This window comes from Heloderma suspectum, chromosome 5 (genome assembly GCF_057233095.1).
Source record: "Heloderma suspectum isolate Gila_16-S chromosome 5, 16-S_ref, whole genome shotgun sequence".
Taxonomy (NCBI): domain Eukaryota; kingdom Metazoa; phylum Chordata; class Lepidosauria; order Squamata; family Helodermatidae; genus Heloderma; species Heloderma suspectum.
In genome coordinates, this window is record NC_139462.1 from 176,654,852 (window position 1) to 176,673,692 (window position 18,841).

The 18,841-nt window shown below is 42.9% G+C and overlaps 2 protein-coding genes across 2 annotated transcripts in view; one reads left to right on the forward strand and one right to left on the reverse strand.

Annotated features, from left to right (window-relative positions):
- Nucleotides 1–10,805, forward strand: part of SCRN1 (secernin 1) — a 50,639-nt gene extending 39,834 nt beyond the window's left edge. The window contains exons 7-9 of the mRNA XM_084858442.1: nucleotides 5,430–5,610; nucleotides 6,895–7,054; nucleotides 7,356–10,805. Coding sequence (XP_084714568.1) covers nucleotides 5,430–5,610; nucleotides 6,895–7,053 — 340 coding nt within the window. The 3' untranslated portion in view covers nucleotide 7,054; nucleotides 7,356–10,805. The remainder of the gene's footprint in view (nucleotides 1–5,429; nucleotides 5,611–6,894; nucleotides 7,055–7,355) is intronic.
- Nucleotides 10,806–10,972: 167 nt separating this feature from the next.
- Nucleotides 10,973–18,841, reverse strand: part of WIPF3 (WAS/WASL interacting protein family member 3) — a 94,700-nt gene continuing 86,831 nt past the window's right edge. The window contains exons 6-9 of the mRNA XM_084859819.1: nucleotides 17,569–18,381; nucleotides 15,212–15,355; nucleotides 14,427–14,528; nucleotides 10,973–12,916 (exon numbers count right to left, since the gene is read on the reverse strand). Of these exons, the coding sequence (XP_084715945.1) occupies nucleotides 12,876–12,916; nucleotides 14,427–14,528; nucleotides 15,212–15,355; nucleotides 17,569–18,381 (1,100 nt within the window). The 3' untranslated portion in view covers nucleotides 10,973–12,875. The remainder of the gene's footprint in view (nucleotides 12,917–14,426; nucleotides 14,529–15,211; nucleotides 15,356–17,568; nucleotides 18,382–18,841) is intronic.

Below are 18,841 nucleotides of genomic sequence, written 5' to 3' on the forward strand. Positions count from 1 at the left end.
GCACTTGGCTTCACAGTCCATGGCAAGTCTTTGACAATTTAAAATTTTAGTTCATGTGCAGAGTGTCTCTAAAAAGCCCAGATGATGATGGAGGCAAACAGAGAAGGCTCTGGGCAATGAAGATGCGATGTTTCCAGCAAAGGCTCTCCACTTTTGCATCAGTTTAAAAAGGGGAAGTGTGGCCCTACACCCCTTCTGACAGACAAGGGCCTTTAACTTTTTAGCAAGGCCTCTGTCTAAACAGAGCGGCACAGCTCAGCTCTCTAGCCGTGACGCTTTAACCTGGGCAACTCCTCTGTAAATTTTATTTTACTTCTGTCAGGTTCTCACAGACATTTTAAAAACTTACTCTTTTTTTTTCTCTTCTAACCTGGTACACGAAAGCACTGAAACACTGAGTGCCGAAACTCAGGACGCTGGGGGGTGATGGGCATCGCCTTATACTTGCATTTTTCAGGCAGCCATTAATCTTCGGGGAGGCGGTGGGGTGATTTGCAGGACTTCAAAGGCAAGCTTCTCAGTTTGTTTGTATTTGTAAATCCCAAGCTCAAAACAGGACATGATGAGGTACAGGGCAGCTAAATCTTTGCTTTGGCACAGGCAACAAATAACTCGGGTCAGCTTTCTTCGCTGGGGTCTCAAACAGGAAAACAGTCTTAATTTAAAGTTGTAACATCACTGACAGCGTCAGCCAGCCAGCTACACAGATCTCATTGTTTTTTAAGACAGTTGCTCCAATATCTTCTTTTCTTCTCAATCAGGTTGGGTCTCCCAGCTTACACAGTTTATTGCAGCTTTCAGGAGCATGGTAATAGCGTGATTTTGGCTTGGCCAGGAACATGCTGTCTGGTTTCTCGGTCTCTTCAGCACACACACTTAGGCAGTGTAACACTGGACAGTGAGATTTCTTCATTGCAGGGAATCTCACGGCAAAAGCTTAATGGTTACGCTCTTCAGAAATCATATAGCCGATGGTCAGTAGCTACAGGCTCTATGCAATTCTAACACAGTTCAAAGCTAAACACGGTTACCTTGACAGAGATCTTCAACGTGGTCTCTCCGCTTCATTCTGCTTTGGGACAGTCTTATGGCACACTTTTCACTCAAAGAGGGGTCTAGCCTGTGCTGTGGGGGCTGATTCTTCACCTTTATTCTCCATTTTGCACCTTCATCTTCTGGGTCTTCATTTTCAGTTTCCATTTCTTAGGGATTTCATCTCAATTAGGCGAGGTGATGATGTTGCACAACTCAGAACGTTGTGGGCAATTTTCCTGCCCCCCCGTTCTCGGCGCGCTAGGCTAACAGCTACTTCTTCGGCCTTACACTCTCACGCTCCCACGCTTTGTTAAAAGCCTGACTGTCCTGCAACATTTTTCTAATTAACAGCCTCAGATCTTGTTCTTTTTTTTTCTCTCAGCTCGACCTTGAGCTTTTTACTGTTTTCTCTCTCTATTCTGAATCTTTTTTTTTTTTAAAAAAAAAACCTTTTCCTTCTTTGTTTGACATACATCTCAAGGGGGTGCAAGTCTTGAGCAGTAGACGAGCTCGCCTCCCTCTTTTTGTGAGAACACATCTTTTTAAGGGTCACTGCCGATTTTATTAAATCTTCTGCCCAACACTTCAATTCTTCACTTTCTTTTATTAATGCTGATTGAGGTGTAAAAGGGGAACCTCCCGATCCCGTAGAGATGAAAGTCTCGGCAGACAATATCTGGGAGTCGAGGACCATAGCTGAAATCGGCGAATTACTGCCGGTGGGGCTTGAAACTGATGGCGACAGTTCTAAGTCAAAGCGAGGGGCAATGCCTCTGCAGGGGGGATGGCAGGGGCTCAGGAGCCACTGGATCTGGATCTCGACGGGGCGGTCTTACAGTAACATGGGCCCGTGGTGGAAGCAGGGCATAAGCAGGTAGAAACGCTGTTAGCTTTGCCAGATCTTCACACGGGGCTTCTAACACTGGTTGTAATTTCTTTTTGTCCAATTTTTCTTTTCTGAGCACCAAAACTTTTGCCTGGGATTCTAGGCATTTCTTTAGCCATGGAGGAGAAGCGTGGACTATGGAATCTCACAAGTTTATGTAGGGAAATTGGTCGGGGTGCCCAGGTCTCCCAACCACAATGGCATATACACGGCTGATTTTGCTGGGCTCTAAAGAGCCTTTAGTAGGCCATCCTACACCAAAAGACGGCCACTCTATTTTACACAAAGTCTGCAACCGTTGAGGATTCATGGGGGGTCCCCATAATCTCCACTAAAACCTTTCTTAAAATTTGCTAGCATACATCCCAAGGGGGTGCAAGGTTTGCTTTCCCCACCACCCATAGCCTCCCTCTTAAATTGAAGACAGACACAATTAGGGAATGGGAATTGGTCAGTGAGTAAGGGGTCTCACTGGCCGACACAAGAGGATTTTACACACCACGCACTTTGCTACTGGCCTGGGCACCCGGACGGTCAACGGTATGCATCAGAAACCGCAGTAGCCACTCACACAATCATCAATCTCTCCACTGCATCCATATGTCCCTGCCACCCACTTTTCCCACTTTTTACCAGAGCGGAAAGCGGCTTCCCCAGCTTCCTCAGCTTCCTACTGAGTACTGGCGTGCTGGGTACTGGCGCCCACTCGGGGGTGTGATCAGGCCCCCCTTCTACCGGCAAGGAGTAGGTTCTCTTTGTATACGTATACCACCAACACTGACCTTCTTCATAAGGCGGGGCCCTCTTTTTTTCTGCCCAGTGGCCTTTCTCCCTAAAGGCGGGGCCCTCTTTTTCCTATATACTTGCCTTTCTCCTGAAGGCTTCCAGTGTGGGTTTCAACTCAATTGCAGCTGCGATACAGGCAGGGCTCAAGTTCCTTCCTCTGCTTCCCAAGGTTCTCTTGCCACTTGCTGCCGTTCAGGCGGTCCCAGCGCAGGCTTTCTCCCATTTACCCGACAAAAAGGTCGGTGGCGCCAAGAAAGGGAGGCGTGCACTGAGCTTGTCTTCCCGGTGCGGCGATCAAGAGCAGGCAAATGCCACCTGTCTGGCTCAGAGCCTGCCACATCCGAGTCACGGCACCATTTATGTTGCAGAACCCACAGTCAGAGAGACCACGGAGTGAAAGAAAAAGAGATTCTTTATTTAATGTGCGGGCTTAAGGCTGGAATCATTTCCAAAGAGCCAGAAGCCCCAAAATACATCAGCACATTGTTTTTATAGACATTGTGACACATATGAAACGGCTCCTCCTCCCCCTCCCGTGTGGGGTTGCAGTCCTTAACATTTCTTCTCCTAGCACCATTGTTTATAATACAAGAACTGGGTTATAGGGTAGCCATGATAAGGAGAGAACAGAAGAGAACAGCAGAGAACAAGATATACAATTGTATGACCTTTGACAAGACAAGGAATTCCTGTGTCTCGTCAGCTTACAACAATATATTCAAGGGAGAAAGAGCTCAGCAAGAACATGAAGCATGAGACTGCATGAGGCTACTTAGTCTGACCCCCGATATGGCTGCTACATTGCCTCAGATACTGGAGGTAATATATAGCCATCACGACTTGTAGCCATTGACAGCCTTATCCTCCATGAATTTGTCCAATCCCCTTTTAAAGCCATCCACATTGGTGGCCATCACTATATCTTGTGGGAACAATTCCATTGTTTAACTACTCACTAGGTGAAGAAGTACTTCCTTGTATCTGTCTTAAATCTCCCACCAATCAGCTTCATGGCATGACCCTGGGTTCTAGCATTATGAGATGGAGAAAAATGTCTCCCTGTCCACTTTCTCCACACCATGCGTAATTTTGTACACCTCTTTCATGTCTCCCCTTATCTGCTTTTTTCTTAAGCAATACTTCTGCAGTATAGGTAGTGTTGGCTAATAATCTATACAATTGTTAGTGCTTTAAATGTGGTTAAGACCACTTCTAGTAAAAGGTGGAAGGGACTTTTACTGGCAGATTTATAGCTTGAATTAGTTCAGGTTTCCCTCAAAAAGGGAATGTAAATACGGTGGTGCAGTGGCTTTTTGTTTGTTTGTTTTGGTAGCACCCTGCCTTCACTAAAGGCTATTTAGGGCACAATCCTATGCATGTTTAGACAGAAAAGGTCTAACAATTACCAGCATGCCCCAGCCAGCATGGCTGGCTAGGAAATATTGGCAATTGTAGGACTTTTTTTCTGTCTAAACATGCATAGGATTGCACCCTTAATGCATTAATATTAGCTGAGTCACTTTTGAGTCAGCATTTCAGAAGCAGTGTTTGTCTTTTTGTCAGCACAATTTTTTGGATCATTCTTGTCATTTTTAGGGCAAGGGTTTACAGCTCTTCTACTGATTGCAGTTGATGTTAATCCCAATAAACTCCCTAAAGTATTTGGGAAAATAGCCATTTTGCAAATCCTGGTGAAAAGATCAATAGTTCTTCATTAGCATGCCATACAGTAGGTCTTATCCTTTAATCATCCTCATTGTGGGGTTATTACTTGTTCAGAGTAGTGGCTTTGATAATGGAACAAGGATTCAGAGTAAAAGCATACCCTTTTAATAAATTTTCCATAAATAAAAGGCATCAGCAGAAAACAGTAACATTAATTTAACTTGTGTTTTTTACTTCTTGAGGAAAGCCATAGGTTACACTTGAGTAGCTCTTAGCATAATAATGATTAAAGCAAGGCAGATTAGGAGGCATACTGTTATTCCAATGTTCTGGCCCTTTAATTACACTGCATTTTATGTGTATAGAAAAAACTGGAAAAGCTAGAGAAGTCTGCCTTCAGTAAAAATGTACAAAATCTAAGAAAGCTTAGCACTTTAAAAAATTGTTCCTGGTACAAATTCTTCCCTATTCACTGAAAATGTGCTACAGATCTAGCCTAAGCTATCACAGAAGACACATAGTAAAAAGGGACAGAAGTGATTTTAATATTAGTCACTTTGAACATTTGTACAGACTTCTCCCCTAAAATAGCAGTGTTACCTTTTAAATATTGCTAAACACAGCATGTATCTATTCCAGTTGTTGAGGCCCATGTAGAATATTGCAGGATTTGCTGTGCTATTTTTCATGGCATAAAGCGGCTCTCTATTGTTTAAGGAGTAGAGTGGAGTGGAAAAACGGCACAAGTAATGGCTCTATCCCTGACAATCAAAGTAAAGTGAAGCCCTAAATGTGAACATTTAGAAGGTATTAATATAATATACATTTTAATGCAATATTTCTTAAGGCTTATGTCCTTGTATTTCTATGAATGCCTTTGCTTCTTATGACTTCTTATGAAGACCATTGCTGCTGCTTCTCAGTTATTTTACACAATGTATACATCCAGGTTCATGGGGATTTTTCTTTGTGTTCTAAACAAGCATGACAAACCACTACATGATCATACGAACTATACCCATCATTGCTTATTGGTACCTCATCTGATCTTTTTCAGGTCAATATTTAAACCTTTTATCTTTGCTGATGATGTGAAATTAGTACCAAAAGTTCAGTCACCCATTTTTGGTAGTGATGATCCTGTGAAAAAAATTCCCCGGTTCCAGGAGAAACCAGACCGCAGGCATGAGCTGTACAAGGCACATGAGTGGGCCCGATATGTCATAGAGAGTGATGAGGTAAGTCTTGTGTTGCTGTCGCTTAAAGGAAGCATCTAGTGGGATAGGGGAAAGCTGACAATCAACGTCAAGCTAAAATCTGGATGATATGTATTACAAATATTGTATTTTCGTATTTGTGCTTTGTATAGTAACGTGACATGCCTACTACACTCTCTTGCATTGCTTGGCTGTTCGATAGCACTTTGTTTTAAAACAAAGTTTGTTCTTTTCTCTCTGCTTAGCAGGTATGTACCTGTCCAGTTTGGTGACTGCTTTTTAGGTATTGTGGTGTACTCGGCCCCACAGAAATGATGCCCCAATATATTTGTTGTTCTTGAGGTGCCACATTTAAAAAATAATAATTACAAGTATTGTTTACTGTAACAACAGAAAGACTAAAAAGGCAAAGCAAAGGATTTCCGCAGTTTTTCATTTTCTGACATAATGTCCTAATGTTTTAGAATGATGTCAAATTTCAGAATTAGGATTTAGAAATGACAACCCCCTCGCCCACCCTCAATTTTGAAATAACAAGCCTCTTAGGATCCAAGCCAAAATTACTGCTTGGTTCACAACTCTGTTTGGCCTATTTCAATCTGCCCTGCCCACCCCACTCCCAAATGTACCTTCCAGCAGCAGTGATGGCAGGCCATGAAAAGGAGGGCTACCCTCTGGGGCTTCACTAGGCCCCAAAGCCTTAACAACAGGAAGTTGTCAGTACAGATGTCTGTCGGAGTTGTAGTTTGCCTGGGCTTCCAGGTCCTTATTAAGGGCCCAACAGTCCTGACAAGCTGCTATTCCCAGATACTATAAACTTCCTGTTAGTAAAGCTTTTGGACCACCCCCAATTGTTGGGGGTGGCCCAGAAGCCACCCCAGCAATTATACTCCCCACCCCCAATGGCTGTTGCTGGAAGGTTTGGAGAGGAAAAAAGGGGGCTACAAGGGAATTGGAGTTGTAGAGCTCTCTAGGCTCCATCACGCAACAAATTGGAGGGGTTTCTCTTCGGAATGGCTAGGCTCTTTCAGAGAATTTATGGGGAAAGCCCAAGCTCCCCCACCCCCTGCAAGCATTCTTTGAAAAAGCTTGGAAAGAGTGAGCCTATTCTGAATCAAAATGGGCAGTTCTCACTGTTGGGCTATGATTTAACTACCATGCCATGTATGCATAACACACACAGACAAAGCCCTTGTTTCCTGTGGATTTACACGTGGATGCACATGCTAGTTTTCACATGATTCTGTAGGATCAAAGCTTAAGTCACTTCAACAGATGTTTCATGCTGCCCATTGGTTATCTTAGGAAAAAGGTCAGAAGCTAAGAAGAACCATGTTAGACCTTGAAAAACAAGGCTTGGAAGCCATGGAGAGCATCATTACCAGTTCAGAGGTTCTTGATCCTTCTGAAGTAGAAGACCTTTTCTATGATTGTGTTGATACAGAAATTAAGTTCTTCAAGTGAAGTAAGTCCTTATTCTCATTCCATTTTCATATTTGCACATCAGTCACTGCTTTTATAAGTCTAAACCAGCTGAGATGTTTGATCTGATTCCGTTGTATCTCCTAAATCGGCAGCTACTTTAAGGGCAATGTCCCCCTTTTGGAACAGATGAGAATAAGAACTCAAGCTTTTGTGGGTTGTGGTTATTTTGCTGAGTCTCTGAATGGATTTGGATATTCCTACATCTGTACATTCAGCCTGCATTTAGATTGGCATTTGTAATTAATGGTGAATACTAAGGGTTTTACTTTTTCTCATTTCAGTGACCATAAACACTGTTAGCCTTTGCATAAGACCATAAAGCTCTCCAGGCCTTGAAAGAGAATCTCACCATACTGCTGAATTTTGGAGGACAGTGTCATCTTTCTAGAGATATTCGTCAGTAGGAGTATCCAGTTAACACATTCTTTTCCCTTTTTTGCATCACGTGGTGTCCTGTGTGTGTTGTCAAAAGAGAGCATTCACTGACTGGTTCAATTACTGTATGCATGCTGGCTAATGTAATGGAAATTGTTTTGATTCATTTGGGCAACAAAACTTAAAATAATGAGTGAGCAGAGTCCATATAGTTCTCAATATTGCCTTTCAAATCAAATAAGTCCCTGGGATAATTTCCCCTCAGTTTTTTTTAATACAGTTGCACAAGAAAAATGTACCAGATGCTTATGTGTACAAAAAGAGTTTTACCACAAAGAAATATTGAGTTGAAAATTGGTCCCGTGCTTATGGTATAACTTTCAGCAACGGGATAGCTTCTCACTTGCTCTAATTCGAGTGATTACCATCAGCTCTGCTGAGTTTCATACTGCCTCACTTGTACACATCTTGGAAAAATAACTTGTCTCACTTGCTTCTGCCACCTCATCCTATTCCATACTACTGCATATCAAGCTGTGTAGGTTAGGTTTACATAATTCATTTCCCCCCAGGTGTATCATGGAATAGTGCCGATGCAGTGACTACAAATAAGGACCACTTCTCATGTTACAACCCCCATCTGGAAGCTGCTGGAGAAATGTCATTTGAAATAAAATTTGCATGGATTTCCTCTGCTTGCATGGATAATCTCCGCTGCAGTTCTGGCACTGTCACAGATGCTTTCCCTATAAACCAGAGTAATCTACTGGGTGCTATCTGACACTAGGGCTACAAGATTGATGTGCTGCCCTGTAAAAACATTTCCAGCAGCCTCTGTGTAGCAACTGTCTGCTTGAATTGCGCCCCCCTCCCCCCAAAACAAACCCTGTTGACATCAGGAAGGTAGAGAAGACACACATGTTTGCTATGTGGCAAGCTCCTTATCCTTGTCAAGCTCGTAGTTTATTTTACTGTTCATCCAGATAAAAAAAAGTTCATACAAGTTTCACAGAAGCTCTTGTTCCTGAAACAACAAGCAGTACTTTAAGCATACTTATTTGTAGGTTCCATTAAAGTCAAGAGGTCTCGCTTTCGAATGGATATCTTTAGAGCTGTTGTTCCTAACTGTAACCCTGCACAACTTTGCTACCACTGAGTAGATTTTATCTGCATGTGAGATGACAATGTCTCTGCTTTTGTGCAGGGAGCCAATATGCCTGTTGCTGCATTCCCAGCATAGCAGCCTCTGTTTAAAGCTGGCTTAAGAACAGAACAGTCGTGGACGTCTTAACCCCAGCCCACATATCCAGTTATGACCAGCCACTTTCTTAAGTCACTTCTGTCCCTAAAAACATCAAATTACCATTTCAACCAGCACAGGGTAAAAGCTATGAGCAGCGAGTATTCAGACAACATATTTGCTCTCATTTTTAGTTGTGGGAGTATATGCAGGTCTTTACCATACAGCCTGTACATTGGCTGTAAGATGCATATGAGGATTAGGCTATGCCATTTAAAACTATCAAGATGTCCTAGGCTTTTATAGCCTTATTCCACCAAGACCATCACAATGTGGCTTACTTCATATCTGGTTTCAAGGGGAGGAGAGCAAATGGTCAACGTATTGTCTAGGGATGAAAGCAACCGTTCTAGGTCTGCTGCTGCTGTTCTGCATAGAATCAATATTTTTTAAAGGCAGCAACTGAAAAATATGCAGTCTGAAGTTGGCTTCTGTAACAGCTAAGAGACCAGTGAATCAGGCTGGATGGAATGTTTATAGCAAAGAAAGTGCTATCAGGTAAGAAGAGTTTTGTGACTGAAATGTTCCTGACAAAAGGCCAAATTCCATGAGATATTAAAGCATAGTTTGGTATTGTGTGTATCCTTTTTAAGGTATTAAATAGCAGACACTCCCTGCTGATTGGGACTGTGGCACATAGGCAGGGGGATTTGTCTTTCCTTCCCACTCACAGTCCTGATGAAAATTCCTTCCCCATAGCTGCTATTTGAAACAGGAGGGAATCCCCCATTAGCCCCAGCTTGGAAAATAAGGATACTGAGGAACTTCTTTTCGGTGTGCTCCAGAGCAAAGGGTTATGTGGCTAGTGACTAGAGTCTGTTTCTGTGCAGTTGTTAAGCAGTAGTTCATTGGAATATCAGTAGCCCTATTTGGGTGTTCAAACAACATGTGGGGAGGAAAAGTGTGTAGAGGGTACGGGGGCATCTACACCCCCAGTGTCCCCATCCACATTTGCCTCCCCAACCTGCCACTATTGACCAGGAAAGTTTGAAAAAGAATGTGTTTGGGACGCCTGATAATGCGTGGTTCTGAATTGTGTGGTGGCTTCTCATGGTGTTCGACTGAATGCACTTAGAAGCCCCCTTCAGACCTTCATACTCAGTATACAAAGGTCTCCTGTGGGAACAGAAACATTGAGGGTGGGGCTTTCACATACGACCTAGCTGCTCTCATTACATATTTGCTTTGGATGCCTGAACAGGGCTAGGAAGATAGGCAGTAATTTTCAGTGTGCTTTTTTGCATTGTTTAGGTCTTTGTCACACAATTGCTATCAGACTTTATAATTGTAATCCAACAAAATTGATGTGTAATCCAACAAAATTGAAATATGTATACACACACACACACACACTTATAGGAAAACTAGATCACTGGTTCATTGGCATTATGAAATTGGAATTGATCTGACAAATTGATTGAGGATAAATGTGATACTTCCCCCTTTGTTTGGTCTTAATCTGTTTTCCTTATGTAGTTTGCTTTTTTGTCTGTCTTGATAACATCAGACATTGTTAAAGTGAAGATCAAATTCAGCTTGCTGTTAGTTGAAATCTACAGAGTCTTTGTTCTCAATCATTACTCCTGTTCTTGAATTTTAAAAGGTGTTGGGGAGGGAGGGGGCAAACATGATCTAATTCTAAAAGCTCAGCTGCTTGTCCTGTAGTTAAAAACTTCAGGGCTCTGGGCTTAAGTTCCCATTTTGAAAGATGAGTAGGTTTGTGTAGTTTCCTCTGCAAAAACGTAAAGATATTTCAGGTACGCCGCAAATTTGGTCACATTGCCTCCCCCAGGATATGCTGAAATGAATCCAATTTAATCAGAATTTGTAAATCTTTGTTTACATATTTCTTGTGGGTACTAATATGTATGAGGAGTTTGCAATCATCTGGGATTTTATGTAGTATTTAGATGATACTGATTGACAGAACTAATAAAGTGGTTTCTTCATAGAGTGAACTCCTGAGTGAACAAATACTTCTGTATGCTTTACTGATACATATTTTGGCTGCTGTTTCCACCTGCTTTTTTGCCCAGTGAAGAATAAACCCAGGGATAAAAATGAATGCTGAATTAAATACTTTCTGTTGCTTCCCAATTCAAGAATAATCAGCTGTGGACCACAGTGTATTATACCACACCCATAAGCTTATATGGGAGAGAACAGATATATCAACATCCATAGTAAAATACGAGCGAGTACCTTGCAAGCAAACATATGTTTGAAGATAATTTAATATGCAAATCTAACTGAAAACATTTTTAAAACATTGTCTGATTTACAGGCTCCAATACAGAAGGAAAAGGATGGCGTTATATTTCACATGGTATTTTAAGTTGAAATTGCACTATAACACAATGTTTTATAAGAAAACAAAAGCCCCTTTACATTTCTTATACATGTTAGTTTTTTTTAAATATCAGACACGAGGAAAGAATTTTCAGGTATTTTTCCAGGTGCATGCAAATTCTCATTTTGCATTTTCTTTCCGTCTCCTCACTAGAAAAGAATGGGTAAGTTCCAGAACTCAGTAATTACAAAGGTGTCTATAAGGATGTTTGCCCCTTATTTCAAAAGAAAGGATGAACAGTCATCATGTCCATTGATGCAAATACCTCCCTTCCTTGTTGCTACTACATTAAGCATCACAGGAGTGACTTTGTTTTTAAAAGTAGCTGAAACCATAGCCAGCATAGCCATTGGTGAGAGATGATGGGTGTTGTAGGCCAAAACATCTGGAGGGCCACAAGTTGCCCACCCCCGTTAGCTGCTACATTGCTGTACATCCCACCTATGAAGGAAGAGTCAAAGGAGCATTTATGTAGAAGGGCTAAGATACAAATAGAGTCTGTGTTGCCGGTTTCCTCTTGAACAAGGCGACACAGACCTCTTCAGAACAGATGTTAATATCTTAGTCTTAAGGTCAAGCTAGGATTACAAAGCAAGAGACATGTAAATGTTGCCTGCTGTGTTTTTATTAATGAAAAGCAGCCAAAGGAGACTGCAAGTTATAAGAGCAAAAATAGTGGGAGTGCTTAGCCCTTTTTTCTTTAACCTGTCTTTTTCTATTCAAAATGTTTCCTCTCTGTCCTCCCCACACTTCCCATAGTTTTTCATTTAAAGCAAGAATGTTGGGAGACCGTCTGCCATATAACATCTAATTTGGTCCTTAAGATTTGATGGGATGTTTTTAAGCCATGAGCCTTGCCTTCTGGAAGCAGCATCATAAATATAGTATGCAAGGACATCCAGGAGCACAATTGTATGGTGACAGAGTCTATACTTTAAGATATCACTCATTAGTCAATATGCATTCTATTATTCCCTGTCTTATTTCAATAGTCCATTTAACTTGCAAGTTTCCTTTTACTTCATAATTCAAAGGATGGATGCATTTGAGTCTAATGTGAAAGGCAGCATGACTGGGAGACTTAAGATAAAGTATTCCAATCTACCTAATAAGTTGGAGCCTTTATGTCTTCCTGCAGATGCCCACCAACACTTAAGATCATTCTCTCCTATTGCCAGAAAACTTTGCACTCAAATATACATGCATTGGGAAAAATATACAATTGCATTAACTGGAAAGCCACTTCAGGGAAACCACAACAGAGACTAGAAAGTGATTTATAAAAAGTTACAGTGTACAGAATTCTAAGGGGGGAGAACTTGTATGCATTTAATAAATACAACATCCTGTTTAGAAGCACAGTTTACTTGGTGGAGCTAATTAATTAGGTTCAGTGGATGGTACAACCAGGAACTTCAGCCTTTGTCATCTATGGCATTCTGCACAGCGTGAACAAATTATGCCCAAATCGAGTATACCATGTACTACTGGTAGACTACTACTTGAATTATACTGTGTACGCCATAGAATTTAAAACAAAACTCAGGCCAATTTTAAAGCTATTTAAACTGAACTGCACAATAATATATTCCAGCCCTTCCTAACAGTCCATTCACTGCCATTCCATCCTATTTCCATCCAGGATTTACCAGCCTTTACGTCCCACATAGGGTCTTCCATATAGCACTAGTTTTGTCACTATGTATCGTGTGATCATCAAAACAAAGTGCTATATTTGCTGATTCTTTTAGCAATGCTCCTGTTACATGGATCTTCTCATCTCACTTGTGTCCTTAAGGGAGGATTGTTGGTGCTATCTGTAAAAATGAAGGAGGAAGCTTGCTATAACATTCATAAAGCCATTGCCTAATAATAATGTTTAAGCGATGTTTTGGACGTGTAGGGAAACAGACAATGCAATTCACAAGCCACTTAAATTCTGCATGTGTACATGTATCCATATTGTGCTGTATCCATATCAAATGTAAGCCACAAGACCAGGACACCTTCCTCATTGGATGCAAAGGCCTGTACACCCAACGAAGAAGGTGTCCTGGGCTTTGGGCTTGCATTTGATACGGATGCAACCAAATCATGAGTTTGGCATATAGGGCGAATTTGTCCTGCTGTATCAGGGGTAGGCAACTTGTGGTGCTACAGATGTTTTTGCCTGCAACTGTCATCATCCTCACCATTGGCTATGCTGCCTTGTCCCGATGGGATTTGTAGGCTAAAACATCTGGAGGGCTACAAGTTGTCCAGCCCTGAGCTATATCATGCCATTACAGAGCATGCCATTTTATAGCATTTCTGACTCTGGGATGGGCCCAGTGAAATTATTCCCAGTGATATATCTGCCCTCCCCAACACAGAGATTATGTTATTAAATTATGCTGCCACATCTGCCAATAGCAGCTGGCAAAGACACAAATGCAACTTTGCTCCTTTTGCTAGAACAGCCTTCTCCAATCTGGTGCCTTCCAGATGTGGGGTCAAAAGGTGACTTTTAAATTTATATATATATATAAAAATTTAAGTGTTGGACTATGGCTGGGGGCGATGAGAGTTGTAGTGCAACACATCTGGAAAGCCCCAGGTTGGGGAATGCTGTGCTAGAGGCTTATTTTTAGTCAATGCAGAGGTGATTTAGGTCGCAATGGTGCCAACATTCATAATTATTTGATTCAGTATATGAATCTGTTTAGTTTGCAATACTGTGCTATATTACAACTTGAGATGTTTTGCCAATTCGGAATGTTAAATGAAAGTCTGCACATGCGCAGTGCAGATGCAACAGGTCAGGTGACCAAAGTGAATTGCTTTCTAGTACGTGTACAGAAGTTCTTTAATATTCACTGCTTACTCTTGATGAAACAGATTGATCCCTGTGAACTGCACGATCTGACCAAACAGACTTCTGTTTGGTGAACATCTCTGCTTTGGGTCAGTTCTCTTCACTGTCTCTTATAAGGTTTCAGCGGGGGCTCTATATTTGAGGTGAACAGGGTGGTGACCCACTGCCTCTCCCCTACCCACTTGTGGCAGAAAAATCCTTCCACAACCAGGTACATTTGCTCCAGTGCGCAGCATGCATTTGCTGATTGCCACCATGAACTTCTCCTGCTCTCCTCCAACAATCTCAGTGGAATATCAAGTCTCTGCCCTGCCCTCCGCCTCACTGCCAATGAGTGCCAGCAGCCACCGCAAGGTTTTATTGGGGTCACCGTCAGTCAACCAGCTCTAAAACCCTCTCTTGTTTAAGCAAGGAGAATAAAAACCATTTAACTGCACTGAAGTGGCTACACTGTATTAGACGTTCCCACTTACCTCTGGCTTCCTGGCTAGGATATATTTTCTGAGATGGCTTAAACTCATCAGGCGGAGGGAATTCTTCCACGGAATGGAAAGTAAATTTTGACTCAAAGTCATCTGGAGAGAGTTCAGTTTATTAAAAAAAGGAAGAAAAAAGTTTGAATTATAACAAAGAAATTATCAAGGACTTACACCCCAATCCTTGGCTCATTAACAGTACAATCTTGTACACATCTACTCAGGAGTAAGCCCTATTGTGTTAAATGGGACTTACTCCCAGGTAAGTGAATATAGGATTGCAGCCTAAAGGAATTGTAGAAAAATGGTACCAGAAAGGTCTAAAACATCGTAATCCACTGTTCTCCAGGTTTGGTTCTTCAGCTATTAAGTCCCAGTCCTATAATAACTTAACCTACTAAACTATTCAGGCCAGGAGTCACTGGTAATTATTCATCCCATATAATTACTCTCTATTAAAACTGAAGTTTTTCTCTGAGAATTTCAATACCCATCCATTTTTCTGCCTCAAAATTACTATAGAAAGTTACATTTGTATCCAAAGTCTACAGCAAAGAAGCTCGAAGTGATATACTCAAAAATAATTTATTTATGGCTATTTTCTTCTAATTCTAAAACATTGTTCAGTTTGTATTAGTATTCCTAAGTGGACCATATTTTTTCAAAAGTGTGCATGGATGACTAAAACTGTCACTTCATGAGAAGACAAGCAACTGTATTTTCTGCATGCCTCCTTTGTATCTTCTGTGCAGAGTAAAGGGGTGTACATTTAGCAACATTACCCATTATGTGCACAGCTCCATTCTTAAGTAATGGGTAGAGTTCATGGGAAACCAGCCACGGAGATACTTGAGCATATTGGCACTTGCTTGTCAGCTCAGTTGTTGGAGACCTTGCAGGAGGAAGGGGTGGTGGCATCAACTTAGCTAAGAGAAATAAACATTAGAAAAGGACTCAGAAGCTCAGAAGAAACAATACATCAAATGAATAAATCATTCCTCTTATACTTCTATCCCATCCGCATTTTATCCTCACAAGTCTGTGAGGTAGATTAGGGTAAGTCATGAGCCCTATTTGGGCATTCAAAAAAATAAAATAACCTACCTTAACAGGCGGGTGGGGAACAGGGCCATGCAGCCCCTCCCTCCAATGTCACGTGTCATGTAGCCTCCCCCCGCCAACCCTGTATATAGCACAAATGTCTGCAGAGGGGAGATATGCAAGCAGCCCCCTCCCTGCAGACATTTGCAGTGTTTGTGCAGATGCTGGGGGGGGCACATAGTGTGTACAATACTGGGGCGCACAGCTATGCAGAGCAGCCCCGCTCCCTGCTTGCATGTTAGGGTTAGGTATTTTTTGAACCTCCAGACAGGGCTTCTGTGACTGGCCCGAAGTCACCCAGTGAGCTTCATGGCTGAGTGGGGATTTGAGCCCAGGCCGCTGCCGCAGTCCTACCCCAACACTGTAACCACTACACCTTGCAGAAGACTCTCAAATATTTGAAAATAGTGTTTTGTTCAAAGCTAAGAGCGAACCTACATAATCTGAACATTCCCATGGTACAGCCCTATTGAAACTAGCATTTTAAACTGCAAGTGCAGAACTTCAAATTGAAATGCAATCTACGCAGAAACAACAAACCCCTCCCTGCACTTAGAGGTTAGCTCATTACAGACAAAAAAATATATAATCTGGCTGCCTTCCCAATGGGCTTGTTTTTGATGGTCAAGGTTGTTGTTGTTTTTAACTGGAAGGAACGGTCAAGCATTCAGCCCATCCGACTGAGCTCAGAAGTTGTCAGCGTTGCCTCTGAACATATAGAGTGTCAGAGTAGCTCAGATTCTGAGGAAGAGCTGCAACGTAGGGAGGAACTTTCCCAAGCTTCAGAGGCACAGCTGCATGGACAGCCCCCCCTCACACATCCCTAGGAGTGATAGCGAACAGGGGGAGGCAAGGGAAGAACAACCTGAACTCTTAGACGCAAGACGCAATCGCAGGGGCTGAACTTCAGTGCTCTGCTCAATTGGCTCGCCGTCAACAGCTGCACCTAGAGGTGTCACGGGAGAGGGGGAGATCTTCCCCTTCCACCCCTTACGTTAAGAGAGCTTGCCGCCTTTTTCCCAAATGGGGATCAACTTTCATAGTTTCCCTTTGAACTCCCTGAAGGCTGTTTTTTTGGAGTCTGCGAGTCTCTAGAAATTTGCATCTGTATGCCTCATTAGGGTAAATGGAATTAAAGCCTTGGAAATGCAGCCTCTTGTCTGAGTGTTGATTTGGCTATTGGAGTTCTCAGCTGGGCAAAAAGGGAATCCTCACAGAAGTGGCACAATCCTAGCAGAGCTGAAGTGAAGGATTGTTCTGAATATACAGATTCTAAATGGTCCCACAGAGATGTGTTGCTGTTTCTGTGGGCCCCATTAGTTCGTTGTTGTTGTTGCTTAAATATAAACACATCTGTATATTCACCAGAGTTCAGGGAGAGTGACTTTTTATCATTACTGCTCTTGTTCCCTCTCCCTGGTTTGTATTTCTGTCCATTTATTTTGCAGCGACTTATAGAGATGCCTTTTCAAGTTGGCCCTACTCCTCATTTAGATTTTGCACATCTCTGCAAATTGAAGAGTGCAGAAAAAGTTGGACATGCTCATACTTAAATCTGGCTTGTTTTGGGGGAGGGGTAATGAAAAGATGGCCAAACACAAAAAAGCTCATCACTTTAGGAAGCCTGTGCGTACTGTATACAACACACACGGGTATATGACATACACAGGTTCACAGAAGATGCTGGGTGGGGAAGAGAAGGAACAGTGTATTATGATCATTGCTGTGGAATGACCTGCTGGTTTAAATGTGCCTGCTGACCTCTTTGAAGGTTTTTAAGCAGAAATTAAAGCCTCTATTATTCCGGCAGGCCTGCCCTTTTTAGAACGCTTGTTCCTTTTTGCTGACTCTCATATGCTGTTTTTAAGCTGTGTTGTTTTTGTTGTTGAATTTTTTGTTAAATTGTTTTAAACTTTGTATGCCGCTTAGAGTATTCATATATAGGCAGGTTATAAATTGAATAAATGAATAAAAAAAATAAAATGGGCTATACAGGAGGTGTTTCAGTGGGGACCAAGCTAAAGAGTGTCCTGCTTACCTGCACCTCTTCCTTGTCTCCTCCGATGGGTCACAGCCACCTGCTGTGTAACAGAAGGGGGCGGGGGAAGAGGCAGTGACGGAACGCCAGGCTTCTGCAACTGGGACTGCAAGAATGGTGACTTGGGGGGAAGTGGGGGGGCAGCATCACTACTGCCACTCAAGGCACTGTTAGGGGTTGGCGAAGGGGGCGGCGACAAAGATGGTCTGCGGGAGGAAAAGGTGGACATAGAAGGCACTGAAGGAGGAGGTGGTGGTGGCGGCGGCATAGGAGGAGGATTCATTCTTAGATCAGGCTGGGAGGAAGATGGGCTGGAACACTCACTTGCTCTGGCTGCAAGCCCACAGGGGGACACTAGAGGCAAGGGGGGAGGAGGAGGGGGGGGCTGTGATGGCAGGTGCACTGGGGATGCTTGAGTTTTAGGTGGCTTGTCACCCAGAGCCGGAGGGGTGGCGGCAGCGCTGTTTGGGGAGGCGAGCCTGTCAGGGCTTTCAACCCAAGGAGGGGGAAGAGGGGGAGGAGGGGGGAAGGTCAGTGACGGTTTGTTGGAGGAAGCGGGTGGTGGTGGCGGCGGTGGTAGAGGAGGAGGAGGAGCGGGGATGCTGGGAGGAGCAGGGATGCTGGGAGGAGCAGGGATGCTGAGACGAGCTGGCACCGCTCGCTGGACACGGGATGCTTCTGACTGTTCTGCTTGCTTTGAGTCATCAGGTGCAGTTTGAAGGTTGCCACTGGCTTTCCCATGATTGTTCAGTGGAGCTGAAGATGTTGGCGGAAGAGATGTTCTGACGGCATGTGGCTTCCCAGTCCTACTTGCTGAAGAAACCAACCAAAAGCTTTAGGAGGTAGCAAATACACCATGAATGTGTGCAACCTAAAAATGGCATAGATGATTCACCCTGTGAGCAAATTCATTAATCAAACCTGGGTCAAGACAACGGAGGAGGATTCCCCCCTCCTGGCTCTTCATAAATGTCAATCTTGTTTTCCTGTCATAAATTCCCATTGCCTGCTTTGTTATTCCAGTCCTACAGATTAGCTTTTAAATGCCGAATTGCCAACAGTGACTCAGTCATTGCCCAGGAACCAGAGCCGAGACAGCTGAAAACCCCAACGAGCTTCATCATGGCCAAGAGAATTTCACAGCTCCTATTCAGTACAGATGAGTAACAGTTCGTGTGCTTCTCAGTTATATTGCACAGAGATGAGACTGACACTCCGGGGCAGGAACTGCACTCAAGTTGAGCCTAAATTCAGCTGCTGTCGACCTTCCATC